The 24,036-nt window shown below is 41.1% G+C and overlaps 1 protein-coding gene and 1 long non-coding RNA gene across 6 annotated transcripts in view; one reads left to right on the top strand and one right to left on the bottom strand.

The window, feature by feature from the left end:
• Positions 1–24,036, bottom strand: part of LOC145419293 (nesprin-2-like) — a 48,018-nt gene that overhangs the window by 10,875 nt on the left and 13,107 nt on the right. For all 5 annotated transcript variants that reach the window (XM_080293971.1, XM_080293974.1, XM_080293972.1 and 2 more), the window contains exons 22-36: positions 23,875–24,022; positions 23,696–23,790; positions 23,121–23,352; positions 22,408–22,602; positions 20,593–20,715; positions 19,416–19,571; positions 17,652–17,810; positions 16,488–16,654; positions 6,609–6,771; positions 3,813–4,000; positions 3,534–3,684; positions 2,501–2,683; positions 1,027–1,164; positions 714–908; positions 181–481 (exon numbers count right to left, since the gene is read on the bottom strand). In XM_080293971.1, the coding sequence (XP_080150097.1) occupies positions 181–481; positions 714–908; positions 1,027–1,164; positions 2,501–2,683; positions 3,534–3,684; positions 3,813–4,000; positions 6,609–6,771; positions 16,488–16,654; positions 17,652–17,810; positions 19,416–19,571; positions 20,593–20,715; positions 22,408–22,602; positions 23,121–23,352; positions 23,696–23,790; positions 23,875–24,022 (2,594 nt within the window). The remainder of the gene's footprint in view (positions 1–180; positions 482–713; positions 909–1,026; positions 1,165–2,500; positions 2,684–3,533; positions 3,685–3,812; positions 4,001–6,608; positions 6,772–16,487; positions 16,655–17,651; positions 17,811–19,415; positions 19,572–20,592; positions 20,716–22,407; positions 22,603–23,120; positions 23,353–23,695; positions 23,791–23,874; positions 24,023–24,036) is intronic.
• Positions 347–3,238, top strand: LOC145422511 (uncharacterized). The gene is made up of 3 exons (XR_013903819.1): positions 347–487; positions 732–916; positions 2,507–3,238. It is a non-coding gene; the product is annotated as an uncharacterized LOC145422511 (long non-coding RNA).

Genomic DNA, 24,036 nt, shown 5'->3' with positions numbered 1-24,036 from the left:
TAAGAAACAGTGGAGGTTAAAGTCTCACAGCTGAGGATATGGAGATCTGCAAAGGTGTTAAAGGTGTTACAGGAATATCAAAAACGGCTTTTTTTCAGCTTTTTTCATCTGAAGAATTAATACAGAATGCTATATAACATAACTTAACCCATGAGCCTAAAGTCCTGACACGAAGCTAACCTGACAGAGCGCTGAAGAAGGTGGCATCCTCGTCGTCCTCATGGGATGATGACCCCCCCACGTCGACTGTGTGATCCCACTCTAGGGGGATGGAATCCACACTGAGGGGGGTCTCTCTTCCTGATCGCTCTATAGGGGGTACCAGGAGGTGGCACATCACCTGTGGTCCACCTGAAACTCCTCCCACTGCTATATCCACCTCCTTCCTTCTCCTCTCCGCCATCCAGGACGGGGTCAAATCGGGTGAATCGTCTCGGTCTGTGTCTCGGTCTGACATCTCCCTCTCCTCCTCCTCCAGAACCTGCAGGTTGGAAAAAAAAAACCCTGATAAATAAGATGACAAATGTCTCTTGAAGTTCATGTCTGTGAGTTAGACACATATTTAAAAAATCAAGCATGTCCTCAGATTAAAAAAAACAAAACAAAAACAAATGCTTTTATCCCATTCATTCTCAGAGCAGCAGTTTACAGGTACAGCCAGTCTGAGAAAACTCCAGCTTTTTTATTTTTTCTGAGTCATTTATACTACTAACCGGACGTCTATTGACTAGGCGGTGATGGAAGCGAGCCACTCTGCCAAACACCTCCTGGCAGTAGGAGTGGAGCTCCTCCAGCTCATCCTCAATAAGCACAGCGTCCAGAGGAGCACTCTTCTGGATCAGGTTCTCCCCAAATACGATCAGGGCATCGATCTTGTTGGTGTTCAGGGTAATCTCCTGCTGAAAACCCTGCAGAGGTAAATGACACGACGGTATGAAAATATTTCAGCCAGTGAGAGACCCAGCCAGTCCATCAATATGTAAACAGGATAATGTTACAGCGCAACATCAGTAGGGAAATACTCACGTTTAGCTCTCTCATTTTCTCTTCGATATCGCTCTCTGAGAAGTGCTCTACATTGGTGAGCTGAAGGTCCATTTCAGTCAGCCAAACGAGGATCCCCTCACGAGTTCCCTCAAAGTCTTCTCTTTGAGACGTAAAATACTGAATAGGACAGAAATATTACTTTTAGTATATTCCTTTGATGCCATAAACTGTGTGCTACAAATATAGCCGGCTTATGTGATCCAGATATCAACTTGCTGTGTAAGTGTAGTGTCACATAAGGTTGGGCAATTGTTGATAGGCTGAGCCTTTCACCAAAAGAGCGATTTATTTATTTATTTATTTGCCCATGAGTAAGTTTGTTAATAATGTTGAAGCTAAGAGAAGCAGTCGACAGAAAAAATAATAGAGCCTTTTTTACGGTACCCTCTTCTATCTGCGAACTAACGCACCCTCCTCAGAGTGCGCCCAAATGCAGTGATTCAATTACTCAATTCAATTACTCTTAACAGAAAGACAGAAAGGCAGTAGCCTATGTGGGGAGATGGGGAGGAAAAGAAAGGGAAACTGGCTTCTTTTGTCCACTATAACCGTGTTTACAGGCTGTTCCAGTGTTTATCTGACTTACACACTCAACCAAACAACAAATACAAAATTATACAAAAAGTAAGTTAAAAATCAAAATGTCTCTTCCAGCGAACATTAAAAAACAATCTCAGACATGAAGTCTTTTGTGTGATTTGGCGAATCTCAAATAAATGAATGAAGCAAAAAAGAGCTATATTAATACTGAAACAAACAAGAAAAGAAGGTAAAATATTCCCTCCTTCTAAATGCGCAACTCAGTCCATGCATGATTACATTGCTCCGCCCATCAAAAAGTCACCTGTGCAAATATATCGTTATTTACTGGACTAACGATTGTCGGTTTGAAAAACTTTACATATCGCCCAACCTTAGTAACAACTACTGTGATGCAAACTGGTGATACAGAACCCATCTGCACAGTTATGGTTACAGACTCTCTACACTTGTGTTTTTTGTATTAATCATTTCCCATTAATGTAGCCCATAATGTCGCAGAAAATCGGATTTTGTGAGAGCTCTTGCCGCTGTACGTGCCTTATTGGCAATTGGCACCAAGCAGCGGAATTCTTTGATTACAAGGCATCTCCATAAAGCAACAAAAACATCTCCATCTGTTCAGAAGCACATGGCACGAGGAAAACGCCTCCCTGCCAACATGATGCCATGTGCCCTGTCACCGTCTGAGAGGTGACCTAAATCCTGAGAGCTTAGCGTGGAGCAGGGAGATACTACACAGATCATCTGATAATGCCTGAAACACAACAATGTTTGATTTCTGTTTATATATAAATATATATATGTATGTATATCTATTTATTTTTTTAATTTTACAGTCACTCTTGCTTCTAACAGAGTAGCTTTCCTAAGGTACCTTCAGCCAGTCCTGACCTCCGACCTCCTTTCTCACCTTCAGTCTGCGGAGCACGGCTGCGACCCTCCTCTGCAGGCTGTCCCACCGCTGGTTCCCCTCGTGGACCATGACCTTAAGTTTGCTGGCGGCGTCGGTGCGGTTCTCTCGGGCCAGACGGCGGTACTGTTTGTTGACCAGCTCCAGCTGAGTCAGGCGCTCATGAACCTGCCGCTGGAACGCCTGAAAGTCACACATGAGTGTCAATGAGAAGAACACTTCAAGCTGGAGCGGGTGCTTTAATAGAGTGCACATGCTTTGATGTATCTGTTAACATAGCCGTGTTGAAGATTACGTTAAGAAAAAATCCCCTGAAAACAAAGAACAACTAGTCACTTACAGAAAGTTGTTAAAGCAAATTTTGTTGATTCCACAACAGAAATGTGAGCACTGGTTATAAGGCTGTGTGAAATAACCTTTTCTTTATAAATACAACCCACAGCTGATTTGCATCTTTAATAATGACACTCCACAGCTTCCATAATATGTCACTGACAGCCAGGATACATAATGTAGGTCACTGGTATTTTTTAAACACCACTATATACACTGGTTCCCTGTTGCTGTAGAAATGAAGGCATTTCAGCAAATTCCAGATTACCAGACACTAATCTGTGCTTCTAATCTAGACCAGCGCACCAAAGGTCACCAGTGAGTCACAGCGCAACAGGACACCTGAGCACTTAAAACTGTGTTTGATGCGTCTTTGGTGTCTGCTGATTCAAGGGAAATATAAAATTAGAAAGAAAAACAAAAATTGAAAACAGCTATTTAACAGCTGCTGAACCTTTTTCCCTCTGGACCAGACATTCATTTCTGTCTCCCTCACCCATCACAGCAAGTGGCTGCCTGGTGCTACCGGCTTCTTCTTTTCAAAAGGGAGTTTTTAATTTCCTTTCCTTTTTTTAATGAATGAGCTGACCTTTTTACATTTTAACATACCCCTGGCTTTTCCTGTAGTGCTAATATCAGAATGCACAGAAATCCCAATTATTTAGGTCCACCCAAACAGAGAGCAAAATAATCTGCTGACCTCAAACTTCTTGAGTTCCTCCTTGGCGCTGGTGTAGAGGACGTCGGCGGAGTCGGGGCTGGCTGCTGTCAGTTCTGCCGTCTTCAGCCAGTGTTCAAAGCGAGAGTAGTCATCGAGGAACTTACACCAGAGACGCCACGTTTCCTCAATTCTGAGGGCAGAAAAGGCACATGTTAACTTCTAATCACAGTAGCCCGAGCTCTGGAAGGTGTAAGACCCCTCCAACCACTGTAAACTAAAGAATCAGTAAACAATCTTCAACCCTTCCTGGCTGCTCACCTCATCCTCCTCTCCATGGACATGGCACAGATGTTTCTCCAGCGGCGGTCCAGGCTGAGGGTGGTCTGCTGGATCGAGTCGTTCTCCGAGTCACTGCCGCAGGCATCGGCATCGTGGAGCAGGACGTCGCACAGCGTCAGCACCGAGGCCACGCTCTCTGTGTGCTGCTCGATGTCCCGTTGCAGATCCTGAATGCCAACCGGCACAGATAAAACAAAAGACAAAAAAACTTTTTCTTTAACTTTCTCCTCTTCTAGAAATCACAAAGTAAAACCCAAACTCTGTATTTTTCTGGTTTGTTTTGAGGCCTGCAATCTGTAGACACAGCACAGCATGATTCCTGGGTGCTGTTCGTTTTGGCCCTTGGTGTTATGTTCTTAGTTTTTTCCTCATTTTTGCCTTTTCCCAGAGTTTGTGTGAGTGTGTGTGTGTGAGTGTGTGTGTGAGTACGTAAGCATGAGAGAGAGACAGCGAGAGCTCCCTCACTGGGGCTGGACACCACTTTTTGTTTGTTCAAAGTTACCACTCTCTAGGTTGCCATGGTGACCAGTGAAAGCTTAAAGTGCCTATCCACACAGGAGTCATTTCAGCCATCCCTCATCTGCTAATGGAGAGACCTGCAGCCTTTTTCTGAGGAACAGGAGAAGTCCAATTTCTTTAAGGCTCTGCACATCGCCACGCCGATTCGAATTCGTCTCCTTTCATTTTGCCTGTCATCTGTCTCCATTTCACTCCTTTACAACTGCCACCATTTCTTTCATCAGATATGAGCTCTATTTCTTCAGACACGTCCCTGTCCAGATTTAGACAGAAAGCTGGAGTCCAATTTGTTTTGCAGATTCTAAGTGTATCTTTTCCCCTGAACTGCACAGATCTGTAAAATTCTGAGTGGAGAAAAATCATTAGCTAGAGATATTCAGTGATTTAAGAAATTAGTGCAATTGAACCCCTTTCACTGTTAACTTGTCAAATGAACACATCTGTGCTTGCTTTGACCCCCAAATCCATCATAAAAAAAAAGACATAAAAAAAGAAAGAAAATTCTCCAAACTCTTGGGTTACTAGCAGTGCTGACAAGTTCAGTTACTACGTAGCAGTCAGTCGCATTTTAGACCCCAAAAAAGTAAGGAGCACTCAGGCTGACATGCTTGTGGCAGAGTAGAGCACTTTCAGAAGTTCAGAAAATGTTGAGTTTCTCACAGAAAAAGTGGCTCATGTCAACCAGTTTGTGGGGCCCAGCTTTTAAGGGAAAGGCTGATCACTGAGTTTTAGTACTTATTTCTAAAATAATGTGGTAAAGCTGAAAGAGTTGCAGTTATATAAAATGGAAACAATAATATATATGCGTGCGTGTGTGTGTATATGTACCTCCTGCTTAATGGGTGGGACAATCTCACTGAACCCTTGTTAACATCTAAAGGTTTTTGTAAAAAACTTTCAAAATGTTTCAAATGCGATGTTACGTTCTCTGTTTGCATTTGTTTAACGCGTGTACCTACATACCTTCACAGTAACCAAAAATTGCATACATGACAGAATACAGAATGAACAATTTAAAAAAGCCCTGCCAAAAAGTGCTGCAGGGTTGGTGTTTACTCTTTTACAAAATAAACACTATAAATAAATAAACACTATGTTGTATTCTATTCATGCATTTAATCAAGGTAGGTCTGGGAGTTATTCTGTTCTTTTAAAGCATTACTGTGCTTGTTGATAATGTGGTCTGACTTTAGCAAATTCACATATTTTGACCAACGTACCCTAACCCTTTTTTAAAACAAGAATAAACACATTGTGGGTTTAAAGGGAATGTGCCCATTTGTCACATTTAATGCTATATACGTGTGCATTTAAATGTTTAATCCAGTGATTAAAAAATGCAAAATGAACCACAGGTCCAACAACCACTGTCACCTGATCTCATCCGTATACTATCAAACGTGCATATCTATATGAGATTTTTCCAAAACCCGAGAGGCAAACAGGCAACTCTACCCAAGACATAAAAACAATATTTCTCCCTCTGAACCCTTCCACCCATCTTTGCTCTAAGACCTGGAACTTTTAGCCATTTCCCAAAGTACTGCTATATGGCAGATGACAAATGGAGTAACAGGCTAAAGTCCATTTACCTTTTTTTGGACCTCCTCATGAGCTCTGCCTCTCAGCGCATTTACCATCTCTCAGCCCAGCGTGACAGCTGTCTCCTTCACAAACTCCTCTCTTAGCAGAGCCTTGCTGAGATTTTACTTTGCAGCGCACATTATTCACTCTTATGTTAGTATGCTTTGGACCACCACAGGGTGGCCATAACATAAAGGGTTTAAAACCAGACGCAATGTCTCCCCTCACAGTGGAGTCCTAATTCTACCTCGTGCATTTCTAAAATAGCACTTTAAGTGCCCCTTTTTCCTTTTTTTACCTTGAAGATGTCCGAGTTCAGTAGATTTGTACAGAGAGCTCTCGTTTTTCTTCCACAAAGAAACCATAAAAGGTGATTTGCTCACCTTTCATGAGATCTTCCTTTTTCACATGGCTGTGGGAGGCGATTGGCTTTAAATACCAAACAATCAAAGAAATAATCACTCCAGTTGTCACACAGCATTGTGCCAACTGTTCTCTTCTTCTTAGAGGTTATATTAGTTATTAAGAGGTACTTCATGTAGATCTTGAAATGAAATTTTAGATCTTTAGTTTCCTGGTCTTGCAGGACTTTGTAGGTTTTGACTGAATCTTTAAAAATACACACTTTCATAAGTTAATGCATCTCACACAAGTCCTCCCATCTTTGCCCACCTGCTGTTCAGCTAGTTTCCTCTGAATCTCATCACTGTGGCAGGTGCTGTAGACCACCGGCTTGGCTAGCTCTGTCTCAATACGGGACAACCACGTCCGCAGGTTGCTCATGTTCTTATCAAGCTGCTGCACCGTCACCAGCGTCTCTTTCAGCTTCCTCACCCTGTCGAGGAAAGATGCATCACATTAGAACAGTTCTCACTGGAGTTTAGCTTATCACAGATCACCAGAAAGGGTAAAAAACCTTCAAAAAAAAATTCCCCCAGTCAGTTTCTGACTTCTGTGCCCCATTTGTGGCTCTCTGCCTAAAGCTACAGGTATGTTAAATAGCTTAAAGGAACATAATACATGTAAACAGCTTTAGCAAGCAGCAGCCTGCATCTGAAGTCAAAATCTGCAAGTCTTACATACACCAGCTCTTTAAATAATGCATGCATTTGTTTGTCTGTTTGTCTCAAGTGTGTAACACAAGGTTTTGTTTTCATCATGCAATTTGAGGAGACAAAAAACTGAATTAGGACACTAAGGATGCTGAGCAAACACCCATCAACCTGCCACTGTGAACGCTACGTTCAGCCCCATGTCACACATTAGCACTGTGGCAGGTTTTAACTTTGTGTGGGAAGCGCTGCTGTCGTTCCAACGAATGACACAACGGGAGCCATTATAAGCCACGCTGCAAGCTGACCTACATCTGACTGAGAGCTGCGTGTTGTCTGAGAGAGCGGCTGCATTCCAGCACAGCTCTCAGGTCAGTGACCTACATCGGTTCATTCCACAACACACGCAGAGAGGAGAGAGGTGACTCAGCAACGTCATGTGACCAGAAGTAAAAAATTCCACATCTTAATATTCACTAAATTGCAGGCTCGGATGGAACTCACATCCAGAGTGTGGTCTGTTAATTATAGATCTGTCACTGCTCTTAACACAAATATGTTTTTGCAGCTTCTATCTTAGCCATAGCAAGGATGGGGCACCTAATGTCCTCAAACGTCCTGGAATTTGTTCGATACACCGGCCCAACGCCAAATTAAAAAAACAACAACATGACTTTTAGTGACATCAGCGGGTTACAAAAACTGGGGAATGACATGAAGACAACTATCCAACAACAAGTTTTTGTTAAGATATTTTTGTAGTTGAAAGAATAAACTCGGCACACAAACTGTGTGACAGAGAAAGTTTCTTAATGATCATGTCTCTCAGTAACAAAAATTTACTGGAAAAAACACATCAAACCGCTCCAAGTACCTCAAGAAGGAAAACTCAGTGAAGAGCAGAGTTTATTTATCACTCCTGTGTTCTCTGTGCTGTCAAGTAAAAGCAGACAATCTGAAATCATAATGACATTGTGGTTGTTGCCACCTTAAGCTGTTTGACCACTTAAAGGATTATTAGTCATTTGGAGTTTTGTGTACGTGTTGGATACAGACGTTCATCTGCTGTATTTAAGGTTTTTCTTATTCCCTTTTGCTGAAAATATTATGCACTGCCTTTCATTTCTTTGGTGCCACAAAAATAAGAAACATTTGGAACACCTTTAGAGCCTAATGACAGCCTCTGCCATTTATGCTATACTTCGACCTGAATGCCAAAACTTTTAGTGAAATAAAAGTAATGTTATAGATTATTATACTATTATAGTATTTTAAGTATCGTTATTAATTTTCAAGTTCAAAACTCTTTCTCAAAGCTACAGGTGAAGTTTTCTTTCCTCCGTTCACTCTTAACTGCTGGTTATCATTGTGCTTTAAGGTTGAGGGGACAATGTTTAGAGGACTTTAAGACGTTATTTGGATTATTGCATTTGATATGAATTTGGATCAGGTGGCCTAAAAAATATTGTATAGCTGATCAATGAGACTTCATTGTGAATGTCGTTTCACATCACTTCTGTGATAGATTGGTGTTCTGGGTTGTTCTGGGTTTTGTGAATGCTTTTGATTTCCTTACAATACACCCACTCATGAATCTTTTGGCAATTCTTGGTCAGTGCAGATGTATGAATATATAACCTTAGCTTATCTCAATAAATGTTTTAAATGATTTATACCTCACATCTGGATCTTTGCTCTTTAATTAATCACATTTGTAATGTTTTTTATTAATGTATTTTTTAACCCAATTAAAAATTGGGTTAAAAAATACATTAATTATTAACAAAATTTTTCAACAATTGTCTAACTTCAAAGTTTGTAAGTTATTATGATGGGACTTAATTCAATTTATTCATTTTTATCCATATAGCAATAAACACTGTAATACAGAAAGCCCAACAATCAGACGGCCCCCTAGGAGGAGGCGCTTGGCAACAGTGGGAAGAAAAAACTCCTTATTGACATGAAGAAACCTCCTGTGAAGTTAAAGTGGATCTTCAGAGCGAGCTGGGATGCTGTTTGTTTGCTTTTCTCTAGGTTGCTCTTAACAGTCTATTAGATTTGTCTCTCCAGGGTCATTTATGTCCACTGATTTCATTGAAAGTAGCAGTAATGTCGTCCAGAACTACAATAAAAAGTGTAGCTGTGTGTCATGTACTAATCAATGTGCCCACTGTGCATACGAGGCAGTACAGCTCAATGATGCAACAATGAGTCTGATGCAGCAACAAGCTGCATTGAGCCCACCAAGTTTTCTGCTTTGCATACAGACACAGACTGGGAATGTTGGATGCTGTTGCTGCCCCAGTAGCAGAGATAGAACAGGGGTTCCCCTGCTCCATATTTAGCTGATGATGCATGTTTGTTTTTATGTGTCTCTGTGCAGGTGTGAGCTCTGGGCTGCACATCTGTACCATATGTGATGATGTTGCACTAGACAGAGGAACGGAGAACACCACCAAAAACATGCCGCTGCATACCCTCACAAAAATACACATCTGCTGTCCAACCTTTTATTTGAATGTAAACGCGCACGAGGCAAGCCCAAGCTAAACTGAATTAGCTCTGAAAGACTCGGTGTGTGTCTGCCTGCCTGCCTGCCTACGTGCCTGCATCAACAAAGCTCAGCCCATCCCCCTTTGCTCCTCAACCTTCGTCTCCTTATCATAACAAAACACCCAATCTGCCCCCCCACCCTTTCACCCGTCCGCTTTTCCAGCCTCACGCGCCAGGTCGGACGGGGCGTGATGAAGTCTCCAGATCAGGGTGAGAGGTACTTACAGGCTGGTGAGGAGACTACTCCATGATGGTGGCTCATCTGCTAGCAAGCGCTAACCCACCATCCCTCCCCTCCCTGCCTTCTCCACAGACCGCCCGTCCCCTCCTCTCACCATCCTCTCTTCTCCTCTTCCAGCTTTTACAAACAGCTGGATGCAGTGACAGGTACACTCACAAAGAACCAGCATTGGAAACTGTAGAAATTGCCCAAATAATTAACTACCAAAACTAATAATATTCAAGCTTGATTAAAATGTATTTTTCTCTAGATACTTTTTCTGCTTTGCAGTCTTTCTTGAAACTTTTGTTTCTTTTTTTCATTTTATTTCTCTTAATTCACAGAATTAATAATTTTCCTCTTCTTGTTTCATATTTACTTATGAGTGATGTTTGATATGATATTTAGTTATGAGTTCACATGTTTGAAAATATCTATTTAAAGGACTAAAAAATTGAAAATAAACCAGGCTTGATGGGTAGCTCTCAAATCCAGAACTACTTGAGAGAACATAGATTTTAATACTAATTTGTTTTTCATGTTTTCACAGAGGGTACTGACACAGCTAAACCAGGATTAATTCTGTGGCTAAAAATCTACCAACTGAACTTTATAAGAGACCATTCAAGCCATCTGTCTCTCGGTGAGTTTGATAAATATGCATGAATATCAGAGATTCAGGATAATGTGGCAAGACCATGACTGAGGAAGTAGAAAAGTACACAGTTAGGCTAAAACAATTCAAGACGTCTGTAAGGTAAAGACATTAAAGTTCATTAAAGGTGGAGCTGTAAACTGTTGCTCAGACTGCCAATAGTGGCCGACGCAGACAGAGCCAGCCAGAAACCCGAGGTTGGTAAACTTCCATCTGCCACCTTCTTTATATTGAAATAAACCACCCTCGGGCTCAGAGTACCAAGAACAAGTAATATATTACAGGTCTGAATAATAAAGGTTAGAAAAAAACAACAGGTGGAGCAGAAGGAAGAATGACAACAAAAAAAGGTCATAAAATGAGAACAGAAATGAACTAATGAAATAACTTTGTGGGAGTGTGACAGAACATGCAAAGCTGGCCAACTACTTCTATGTTGGTAGCTGTATATAAAAATGAGCCACCTGGTGCACAAGAGAAAACACAGAAAGAAAGAACAGCACAAGCAAACAAGTCTCCAAAAGTGAGTCAATCCCTGCAGACTTAAACGTTAACATGGCCAACTTTAGAGGTGGTCACACTCAAAATGTGAGTAGTGAACTGAGACCTGCAACATTTCATTTTAGATTATTGATTACAGGCATGAAGAAGTTGAAGGGATACACACAAGTGCAAATCTCACATTTCACTTATTTGCAATTACATGCCTATAAATAAAATAATCAACTCCAAGATGACTCCATCTCACATATCACAGTCTGTCACACATAACCAATCCCTGTTGCAATAACACCATCACTATGACAACCAGGTCTATGGCCACATGAAAAGAGAACCGAGTGGCAACAAAAGGACAACCTTTCTGTCTGTATAAACGAAACAAATAAACTAAACAACATGGCACTAAATGTGTGAAAGCTGTACTTGAAATGAACGGCTTGACTGTGCTATAATCTGAGAAACAAAAACGCTGTGTGAGAGTACACGAAGTAAATCTGTGCAGATACCAGGTGTGAGGAGGAGAGGTGTCTGGACAGAGCAGGGTAAATGTTTTTAAAGAGAAAACAAACATCTGCCTTGCATGCATCTTATTCGCACAATAAAGCGAGCGGATGGTGGCCCCTGAGGCAGAGCGCCCATCAGGACAAAGGCTCGCATTAGCAAACAGCAGCTGCTGGGCCGGGTGACGGAGCACCCGGTTTGTTTTGGGGGACAAAGGCGAGCAGCGGGCCAGTATCAGCGCATCTAATCCCTCTGCAAGTCAAACCTCAGCAGTCATCTGATGTAACTTAGTGGGGTGAGATGCAGACAATGGCAAGAGGCACGCCACAGTCATCAGTGACTCTGAATCAGCTAGTCTTGGAACTTCATCAGCCCTTATCCAAACATGTGACAGAGGCCTGCAGGACTCTGACAATGGACCATCCAATGAGACCAACCACTGACTCAGCTCTGTATAATGTGCATGCTGTAAATGGTAAATGGACTGGTTCTTATATAGCACTTTTCTGTTCTACTTGAGCATTCAAAACACTTTATACAATGTCTCACACAGTCTATCTATCTAACATTTACCCACACATTTACCCGGACACGACACCCCTTGCGCAACCTTCACTTCATAAACCTCTAGCTACATATTTTCTTGGCTTCATGTGAATGCAAATTTTGAGACTGGAGAAGTCCCTCGGATGTCTTGGTGCATGCTCAATCCAAGTAAGTAAATGGACCCATTTTTCGCTGCACCAAAAATTAGTCCACCCCAAGGATCAAGTCCCCAGACACAAACAGAGTAATGTAGTGTACACTGTTAAGTGCCAGGAGGATTGCTATGATTTAAAAATTAGGGAAACCAAACAACCTCTGGCGAAGCAGATGGCTCAACAAAGAAGAACTAACTCATCAGCAGACACTGACTACATTTATCTGCATAGAAAGGTTTTACCCCCTTATTACAGTTCACAGCAATTCGTCCTCAGCCTCAAATCCTACAAAGGTTTTGGCAGCAGATATAATAACATGAATAACAAGAATCTTAAACTACTCCACTTAACTATGGGTGCATTAGTGCTAGTGATAGTAAATTTTGATAGACAATAGTATACAGTTTGTCTGTTTTGGTGTGCCAGAACTGGTCTGCACTGAGACCTTCACCCAGACTTCACCCAGCTTTGATACCAGTACAGATTTTAACAATTGTAACTAGTGTCACACAAACATTTTCAAAAACTTGAAATAAAAAGTTGGAATATGACAACTGCACAGTTTCCTCACTAATGGCTCATTAGCAGGCTTAGCAATCTTATGCTGGTCAGTTACTTAAGGGGAGGAGACCAGTGAGCGCAAATCCACTATTGTGTGTGATGCTCCCTCTCAACTCTAGTCTCCATTCTGTTGTTAGTGGAAGAGGGTATGTCTCTGTACTAACAGCCTGACAGTCATGATAAAGACCCTTGTCCCTAAATGAACAACATAGATGGATTTAGTGCAGTCTCTCTCAGGCCAAGTTGTAGAATAAATGTATCAATTTTTTTCTTTAATTTTAACATTCATCACTTTGCAAGCTGAACTTTCCTGAAAGCGCTCCATTCACAGGTGGTCAAGCACGGAAGGTACCCTTTAAATTTCCCCTTTTTTAATTGCGTTTGTTTTTCCTACTTAAAACACAAACCACACTAGGAGAAGCCTGCTATCTGGCGCCGTGTTCACACACATATAAACACTACAAATCGATAGGATGCCACTCATTGTTAACTGCCCCTCAAAAATCGCCCTGGGTAGATGTGGCAAAGTTGAAAGGTTTTCATTTAAATACCCTCCGACTCACAAAAGCAGCAATCAGCCCCATGTAAATTTTGCTTCCCTTGTGAAACGGAAACACGGTGATTTTCTACCCCACTTGATTATGCGAAAGTGCTTCAAACTAAATGGGGGGAAAAAGCTTCAGTCAACAGCTTCTTAAGTGGATAATGAAGAATTAAGGATCACTGCATTTATATTAAATTCATATTATTAAAATGTGAATAAGATGAAGGTAAAGAGTGCAACCATGTTAACTACACAGCAACCTGGGTTTAAAAATGGGGTCATCTGGGTTTAAAAAGTTTAGTTAGCTCTGATTCGCTTGGTGCATTTTATGAAAAAAATCAGTTCTTTTGCCATCACTAGACTGGTAATTATGTGCAGCAGCATTCAATCATTGGTTTAAACCCGCTTTCCTGTTGTTTGGTGCAAATGTACTGATAATTGCTGTGCACTCCACCAACCTGCATCCATTCTGCTGTACAGCAAGGCCATAGCTGGTAATAACTACTGCACCGTTTGACTACGGGAAAGTGACTAGTAGAGAACAAGAAAGGTCAAAAACCCTCCACTAATGCACGCCGCTTGTTTCTGAGATCAACCTTGTGAGTGGAAAGAACACATAATTATCTCCAGGCTCACCACATACATAAATATAAAGACTCGTGTTGCTATCAGCTAAATAGTGAACTCAAAAGTTGCTCTTAGATGAAAACATTCTGACACTGGAGTATCCAAGTGTGTAACCTTTTAGACTTGTGTTTCTTCTTCTTCTGTGGAACCAGCTTCCAGTTTGGATTCGGGAGACAGACACTATCTCTACTTTTAAGATTAGGCTTAAAACTTTCCTTTTTGCTAAAGCATATAGTTAGGGCTGGATCAGGTGACCCTGAATCCTCCCTTAGTTATGCTGCAATAGACGTAGGCTGCCGGGGATTCCCATGATGCACTGAGTTTTTCACCTTTCTGCATTGAATCATATCTGTTATCAATCTCTGTCTCTCTTCCACAGCATGTCTTTTATCCTGTCTTCCTTCTCTCACCCCAACCGGTCGCAGCAGATGGCCCCGCCCCTCCCTGAGCCTGGTTCTGCCGGAGGTTTCTTCCTGTTAAAAGGGAGTTTTTCCTTCCCACTGTCGCCAAAGTGCTTGCTCATAGGGGGTCATATGATTGTTGGGTTTTTCGCTGTATCTATGAAGCGCCTTGAGGCGACTTTTGTTGTGATTTGGCGCTATGTAAATAAAATTGAATTGAATTGAATTAAATTCTGCAGAATCCAAAAACTGCAAAGTTAATTATTTCGCTTCATCCCTTGCAAAATACCATAAAAATAATTGGGAATTTCTGAGATGTAATTTATAGTTTTCAGATATATACATCAGCTTATGTGTTTCGTTTTTAATAATGAAAAATGAGTACAAAAAACCCTACTGGTAAATACTGGTGACAGGTGACGAGGTAAATACTGGTGACTTGCCCAGAACGTAGCCCACCTTCTGCCCATTTTCAGCTTGGACAGGCACAGCTCATCCTTTAGTGCAGCTCAAGCTCTCTCTTCTGTCTTTATCCAGCTACTTTTTCACTTTTAAAGTTTGATTGTCAACTTTTCTGTCTGGAACCATAAACTGTGGAAACATTTCAGCACCTCCCTGCATGCAGCTATCAATCTTCTCTGTGTTGGAATGCAATTTGAATTCATAGATTAATAATAATATGAGTCTATCCTCTGCTTCACCAACTTTAATCTGCAGCCACAGTAGAATAACAGCTGTGCTGTGCCCAGTCCAACAGTGCACAGATAAAGCTGCACGTGCTGAACTGCAGCAGTAAACACTAAGGGGTCAGGATTCAAAGAAGCATGATGACTAAAGGAATAATCAGCAGGTTGTATTCTTAAGCTGTGAAAACCACTTGTTAAGTAGCGATAATCTAAATACAAACCACTTCAGAAGCCAATATTTAATACATCCATTCATTTTCTTTTACTTATCCAGTTCAGGGTCACCATAGAATAAGAGGTGGAGCATAGTCTAGACAGGCCACCAGTCTGTCACATGGCTAACACAGAGAGACAGACAAACATTCACACCTGATGGTTGAAGGGGAATTTGGGATCATTAGCCTAACCCCACTAACTGCATGTCTTCATAATGTGAACGAAAATAACTGCATTCTCTCTCCAAATCAAGTCACATTTCAGGGCTGCTCTTGTAGCTTTGGATCAACAGTCATACTGCACACAGTCATAAAGACATCCAGTAAGATTTCCCATAAGAGAAAAGAGTGATGGCATCATGTCAGAATATCAGAAGGCAAGAGGAAAAATAATATAAAAAGTGCAATCTAAAGGTTTTATTGTTCCTTCAGGATATCCCACTGTTAGCTTGTCAAGCCCAGCAATACTTTATCAGACTTTCAGCATTATTAGATTGATGGGACGGTCACACTAAGCTGTGTGGAGGGATTGCTATTATGCCAAACAAAATGAAGCCAATGTGGAAATACTGTGCAGTTCATCAAATGGCAACTTGAGGCTAGTTCCAGAAATTGAGACACTCCCATGTTAACTTTACAACATTAAAAAGGATGTTTACGGCCTAGTTGGAAAAATGTTTTTGGTCTCCATCATTCCCCCTTTCTCCACCATGTTTGTGCTGTTACCTTTTGGAACATTTTGATAAAACAAGCTGACAAATATTATAACCCGCTGTTGGTAGATGACATCCAACAAGTTTTTGCTTCAGTTTTGTAACAAAATGTGGTGTATGGCTAAGCGTTGCTACGCTTTCTATATAAAGCTTTCTAACCAAACTTGCTAGTATTCTCTGATAAGTAGTAACTCCAATTACAGCTGCATTTGGCTTCAAAAAAAAAAAAAAAGAACATGACTGCAGCCAGAACGCTAACACCGAGGCCAAAATATGACATCACAGTGGCTAGGTCAATTTTTTATATGCAGTTTTTGTGCTACTCTTAATAAGCAGGCAACCCCACTGCTAACGGCTGAATGTTTGAAAGACGTTCAAAGAGTGATGTAAAAAAACATTTAGCATAAACTGTTAGGCACTTGCGTCAAAGTTGTCAATATAAGTTTAAACAAAGTTTTGGACTGGGAGTCGAACTTGGTTATATAACCAAGCACTACAACACCAGCACCCTTACTCAACAATAAAACGTATAAACTCACAAATTCATTCATATAAAATTAATCTCCAACATCTCTAGCAACATTTCTTAACACATTTTTATGCCTTCTTGCTTCCTACCTGGCCTCTATGTGATCAAACAGATGTTGCCAGCGGTCGTTGACGTCCTTCAGCTTGTCATTGATCTCTGTTTCCTTTGTCTTGTTGCTGGCTGTGATGAGCTGCTCTCCAAGCTGCTTTAGGTGGGTTTTATTCTCACTGAACAGGTTGATCTCCTCCATACAGTCCTGATTGAGAAATCCAAGTAAAAAGACAGAATGATGTACTACACGTGAGCATGTAAATTTCTGGTGCACCAGCATTCTTTAAGTCTTAAAAGCTTTGAATTTAGTTTGAATTTGCGTGCCAGGAGTCTGTATCTCAGGGCCAAACGCTCAATTTTAATGCCAGAGGAGCTGTAAAGGTTTGAAACCCTCACGACGGCAATAACTGAGTTTCAGCATTCACCTTTACTAACCTCTACTCCCCCCCTTCACCCTCCATCACCGTCACTCCCATAGCACCAAATAAAAGAGGCCGTGAGATCAACACAAAACACACCCGCGTGGCCCTGCTGGGCCAGAAACAGCTGTCGTCTCTTTAACAATCAGGAGGGAATTCACAGCTTTTTGAAAAGCCCAGACAGTGCACCACACAACGTGACACATCCTGATACAAAGCAGCACAGACGGCAGTGGTGCCACAAACGAAATGCAAAAGGAAACTTTTAACGCTGATTAAAAAATCACACACATTAATATATGAGTGCATTCCTTTGTTTTACAGCTGTGAGGGGTAAAGAGTGATTCTATGACTGTTATCCTTCTACTAGAAGTACTTTTGTGGGCTTGAATGGCTTGAAAACCTTACTGATGATCTCATCAGCACAGCAGTGAAACAACAGAAAGTATCTGGTATTAGACAGTGCCAGTTAGACTGCCTGATTGCTGTTGCTTTGGCTACTGTGATTAAGCATGAAGTGTTCAAAAAACCAACTACAGCACTCTGCTTCACTAACAGCAAGTGAAGCTTGAGACGATGGCAGTAAGAAATCTTATTTAACAATGTAAAGTTTTAATTAATTCTCTTGCAGACAACAGTTTAAGTTGTGGGAGTACTCAGCAGCGACCCTTGCAGCTGTGCTCAGAAACTGTTTGGTGGTTTTATGTATTTCACTACTTAAATCGGTCTTCCTGTCACTATAACTATATCGTTACCAATATACATCCTAGTTAGAACGCTTACCTTCTTGAGTTTCTCGACCATTTCCTCGATGTTGAGATCAGAGTTGTGCGCCACCTTGTTCTCCATTTGCGTCAACCACTCACACAGCTCCTTGTTCTTCTCATTGAAGATGATCCAGGCGTTCAGGCGGTCTGCGATCTCCTGTTTACGCAGGGACACCTGAGACACAAAGCGGATTGGGGGACAGAAATTAAATAAGTATCATCACTGTAAGATGCTTAGTGGTACTGTAGCTGTCTAATCTATCTTATCATTATGGGTGCAGATGCATTGTAAGCTGATTTGTGCTGATTGGGTTGTTGTTCACTTTAGCTTGGAATGAATATAGAATTTAACTCAGGCGGACCCTGGTGCTGGTGACTTCATCGTGATTTTTTTCCAAATGATTTACACTCAGACCTTTAAAAACAATAATAATCAGGCACAAATGGTGACATCCTATAAAGTCTGGGTATCCTCCAGATTATCATTAAGCATCAACATATTAAGATAATATGCACACCTGAGAAACACATGCACAGCCTTATCTAAACATGGGAGATGATATAGGATGCTTGACTTTGCCAGCTTTCATCCTAGATGTTTCTTTGGTGTTAAATGTTTATACTTTTCTGTCACAGATGTGTGCCAAGCCAAAACAGGCTAACTGCTCTGTAATAGATTACTCAGACTCACTTGGAGGATAAAGCTCCCTTTTTTTTCACGCCGTGGGCATGAACACTTCGTTTTGTATTTGGAGAAAATCATTCATTCCAAACATACTTACAAGGCCTGTTTAAAAACACACTGACAAAGCTGATAGGGAAATGTTACTGAGAGTATTTTAGGCAATCTTTAGGCAATTTTCACACTTTACCTGTAAATGTGTCTCAGGTAAAATGTTTCACTTTTAATAAACATTCGTGAATGAAGAAGCCTCCACACAGTCAGAAGTGCCCATCCTTGCGATCACCTTCCCCTCCCCCAAATTCATTTTAATGCAAAAGCTCTTCTTCCTGAAACCTCTTAGCTCTTTGCAACATTTCTCTTTCGTCACCATCTGTTCCCCGTTATCACAATGCTCCCTTCACAGCCCCGCCTCCCAGACGTGTTGGTCCTTTTAGTTGCCCCTTAAAGTATTACTGAGATTTACTAACTTAACTCCCCTCTAATGGCTCAGACTTTCAACAGAAAGAATAAATGAATGTGGTGAACTCAGAATGCTGATTAAACCATATCACAGCACATACAATGTACTGCAGATGTGAGAGCTGCTGCTAATCAAGTCAGATAACTTTTAGGTGCTCTTTCAAAAAGAAACCCCCCAAAAAACAAACAAATAAAACAACTTTTGACCAAATAAAGAAAATTTAGTTGCTGTCTTTAACCCTTGAGCTTCTTGACAGACTATTCCTCACCCTGCAACTTCATCCTGCAATGGTTTGAAGATACTTTGTCCCTTTAAACCATGACAGTTTTTTAGACTGCGGGCCTAAATCCAAACAGTTCTGATGAGTGTTTCTGGTCTCATTATGCTTCATATCAATCTCTGTATCAGCAATGCTTTAAAAAAAATTTCCCGAAGAGATTTGACTGTTTGAGTTTTAGAAAGTAAGAATCAAACGGGGGAAACAGCAATATAAAAAAAATTATTCAGGATACTGGTGAAGCAGCTTTAGCAAGGCAAATGCACCAGGAATAGAACAATCATGAGAATTTTTAAGGATAAGCCTGCTCTGATTCCAGAGTCAGACAGGAGTCATGTTTGAGCCTGCGCACACTAACCTTGAAGCAGAGTTCCTCCCACTGGCAGTGCAGGTGCTCCACCTGCTCCTGCAGCAGCAGGACATCGTCTGCAATGATGTACTGGGACAGATCCGTCTTCATGCTGCTCAGCTCCGTCAGGCTCTCAGCCCAGTCCTCCAGGGAGATCTTGTTCTTCTGCATACCATAACACAGCGATCACCACAACAAACTGTCAGGACTCCCCCCTCCTCGCCCTCTGCACTCACTCTCTCACAGCTAGTCCCTACTGTCCTCTCGCTCTGGACCTCCAGCCCCTTTTTCTTTCTCCCTCTATCTCTATCACCCTTTTCTCTCTATTTCTCCCCGCCCAGCGAGAGAGGATTAAAGGCCACAGGCTGCAAGCTGGGCTGGGGGAGGGGTGACTCTGCAGGGGGAAGGTAGGGGTTGGGGATAAAGGCTTTGGTGGGTCAGAGGGGATGAGCTTTGAGGCAAAACTATTTCAAACTTGACTTTGGTCTCCTGGGTCCAAACAGTCTGAGAACTTGTTGTAGATCCACGTTCTGATGTTTACATGTCAGTATTTTAAACAGATATTTATTAGCCCTTCACCACCTACAGGCTGCTAACACTAACATGCAGAATGTGAATATGAACTTGGAGTACATGCATAAAAACAAAAAAACAAAACAACAACAAAAAAACTGCTGAAGAGAAAAGACAATGCATGAAAGAATAATCTGACACATTGAGAATCACATATATTCATTTCTTAGTAAGGACAAGATAGACCTTTGAAAAAACAAAACAGATATAACAAACAGAACAAATATATGTGTTTCTCCAAATGAAGAACCTTTTATCTGATCTTTTATCTTACTGTCAGAGCGGCCTGGCTGTCAGTTATTTTATAAATTATATAATTAACTCTCTGTACTAATTGCAATAAGCTGACAATCAAAACTCACCCCCTTGTTTAGTTTTTAAAAAAAATCCTAGTTCTTGTTAATAGGAACACAAATAAATGTATGTCTCCGTCCAACGATATTCCTTTTTAACAGGACTATACTGTGGTTCAGTCTCAACAGTTAAACAAAAGCACGCCCAGCTCAGAGTTCATTATTAGGCCGAAATTATTTTACTGCTGGAGTTTCCGCTAAAAAAGTGAAGCAAGAAATGCACCTCCTGTGCTTTTGTGATTAGTTATTTGGAGATGTACCTTGTAGAGCTTTGCACTCTCCAGGTCGTCATCACACTCTGGCATGGTCTGGTTCAGCCGGGTCTTCATGTCTTTAAGCTGCAGCATGCTATCTGTTAGCCCAGTCTCGCAGCGCTCCCAGTTCTAACACAATCAAAATGTATTCTTTAAAACACGTTAATCATGCAGATCAATGTGATAGGATCTTACAAAGCTGATTGAACAACAACCCATCACACTCCTTTGTCTTTTACTTCCTAAACATGCTTGCAGTCATTAATCACGACAGATTGGATTAACTTGCCTGCTCTCAGGCCATGAGAATGTGTCAGACGCTATGGGAGACAAGTAGAGGATCTATGTGTCTTTGTCCGGGCTCAATAAACAAAAACTCAACTCATCTTATAGACTTCCACATCATATTTACCCACTGATGATACAAGGCAAAGAAAATGAGACACTGAGAAAGTAGCAGATTTACAAAGCGGCTGAACTACTATACGGCATGTGCTGTAAAAACAACTAAGGGCTAAATCTAAGAGCGATGTTTTCAGTCCACACCGAGGCTGAGGCTGATGTAACTTCCTCAGGGGATTCACTCTCACTCCCTGACACGGCCTTAAATTTCATTGATTCTGTATATCCGGTGTAATCTGACCATCCATTGACTGGAGGGTAAGGGTAGCAAAAAAGACTCATCTACTGTGGTGATAACAATTTAAAAGCCAAATACTCAAATATGATAACATGAAAAGACAAAGCCACAATATGCTCGGCTGAAAACTGTTTACTGCTGTTTTAAACTGGAGCCCATTCAAAACAAAGCATCAATAAGTTTTTTTTACCGATTAATTACCGTCCAAAATAAAGGAACCGTTTAGTCTAAAAATCTCAAACGGGACATTTTACTGGAGCTGACACTAACAGTAAAAAACAAGAAGTGGATCACTCTCTGGGCAGTATTTACTTTTATTGGAAAAGTGTTGTGTTTTGTGTGCATTTCCTTTGTTTTAAACTTACTTTAAGATGGTTTTAGTGCAACAAAAACAAGGGCAAAGTTCAGGCTTTCGCTATTTGCCCTGTTGAAACCCATTTTAATATCCTCGACGTAATTTTGAGTTCACTTATTTTTTATTGATGTGAATACAGTGCATGCATAGCAGTCATTTCATTGTCTAGTAAATTCATTAACATTTTTAGTAATCTATATCAAGTGAAAAAAGTTTTTGATCACAATTTTATTTTGTTTTTAAAATATTAAAAACATATTCAGGAACATTGTACAGGTATTCAATTTTTTATGTATGTAAACAGTTATAACCTGTTACTTTAATGTTATTATTATAATAAAGTAATTTTAGTAATATTTAGTGTCGCTATACATCATTACCTATATGCCTATATATATGTATATATACAGAATGGCAGTAAGAAACATAATTTTAAGAAATAGCTCTATATATGATTATTATCGCTTTGACCTTCTAACCAATCTACCGTTTTGAAGGCGAGGTCAGAGGTCAAATATGACATATTTAAATCTTTGTTCGGTACTTTCAGTATTTTAACAATACTCTGTGTTTTTATTTGACAAACAGGCCAGGATACAAATATATTGACATTACTGTGCTTGCATTTAAGAAGTCACATGAATAAGAAGAAGAGTTCAATATAAATTTAAGTCAAAATACAGAAAATACAAACACACAAGCACAGATACACTGCAAAGTTTTCCTTAGTAGCATAGACTGAGTTTGAACTTGTCTCACTGTGTACCAGCTAAAAAGTTCCTAAAAGTAACCCGTTAAATCAGAACATAATAGTCACAATGATTACCTTGATTATAGCCTCGGTGAGCTCCAGTCTTTTGAACAGCAAACTGTGGAGATTGTCCCACTCCTCCTGCAGTGTCCCCAGATCTGTCTGAAGCTGAGTCTGGGTCTCCTCGTCCCCCATGGAGAACAGCTGACGGCCAACCTCCAGAGTGTTGATGAAACTGCTCTGATACCTCTGGAACAACAGCTCTTTGTGCTGAGGATGACAGTGCAGGAGATAAAACATAGAAAGGAGTGTGGAGGAAAAATGAAGCGAAGGAAGCTACTCAGCAGTGATTCATTGGGGGATGTAGTCAGCCGGGGGCTCTGTGGGGCTTCCATCTTCTTTTTTTTTAAAGGGGCAGCTTACAATAGGTCAAAGTCTTATCTTCTTCCACATTCAATTCAAATCTCATCAGTCTTCCTTCATGACAGCCCAAAATAACAAAGATTGGAAACTTTACAATCGTTTCATTTTCCCTTTGCTGTAAACGCAATCAGCACCAATTTTCCCTCAGTGTTCATATCTTTAAGCAGCCGTCTGTGAGTGAGTGGCAAAGATAACGTGAACAAACAATGATTTTCAGCAAGTGTAAAAGACTCCCACAAGGATCAGTCCTCTTAACAGATTGATATTCTTATAATTTCATTCATCAGCTTGCAGTGAGTGTTTAATTCAATCAGTTTTATGGCCCTTTCAAGTGATTTCAAAATCAATTCGAAAACAGATCCCACCTGCAGGTCGTGGAGGGAGCGTCGGAGCTGCTGCAGGCTACAGCAGGTTAGTCCAGCTGAGGGGAGCAGGGTCTGCGTGTCCGCAAGGAACCTCTGGAGCTTTCTCAGGCTGCGGCTGTACAGGTGCCAGTGCTTCACCAACCCCTCCACCAAAGACCGTCGCTGGTCAGCCCGCTGTACTGCTCCCTGCCACTGCTCTCTGAGCTGGGCCAGCTTTAGGATGAAGTCGCTCCTGGATCCATCAAAATATTAAGTTGTACTTAATTTCAAAATGAAACACTGACTGTCTAAACAAACAGAATGATTCATTGTTTTCTGAGGCCATTTGTACCAATCAAGCTAGATTTTTTTAAAACCAGGATCAGAATTAGAACAGAAACCTATACGAAGCATGGAACCTGGTGGTGATGCTAGTGAACGGTCAGTGAACAGTCAGGTAATCACCAAAGCTTTTAGGATTTCATCTTCATCAATATAACTCTATTAAATTTCATGTCAGTTCATTTCAAAGGTGTCAACATATTTCACACATCCTGGACTCAGATGGGCAGAGGGATGCTGTTTGATCTTCTCACCTGCCCTCCACCTCTCCTTTCTGCAGCAGATGAAGAGCATCAGTGATGACTGAGTGAAGGATCTGGTGACCAATGGAGAGCTCAGCCTGAAAGCGCTGAATCACAGAGACATATGAATGATTAGAAGTGTGTAGTTCAAGCTTAGATGCGTCAGTAAGACTGCTAATCAGGTTTGATACCTTGTGAGTACAGAGCTGCTGTCTGAGGCCGTCGTACGATCCCGCTACGTCTACAGCCAGGCTGTCCTCCATCCTCTGCAGGAACGACATCCAGCTTTCACACTTCTGCTCAAATCTCTGCTGCCTCAGCACTTCCGTCTGCAGCTCACTGTACACAAAACA

The sequence above is a fragment of the Astatotilapia calliptera genome, chromosome 19, assembly GCF_964374335.1.
Source record: "Astatotilapia calliptera chromosome 19, fAstCal68.1, whole genome shotgun sequence".
In the NCBI taxonomy this organism is placed as follows: Eukaryota; Metazoa; Chordata; class Actinopteri; order Cichliformes; family Cichlidae; genus Astatotilapia; species Astatotilapia calliptera.
This window is presented reverse-complemented; position numbering and strand designations above follow the sequence as displayed.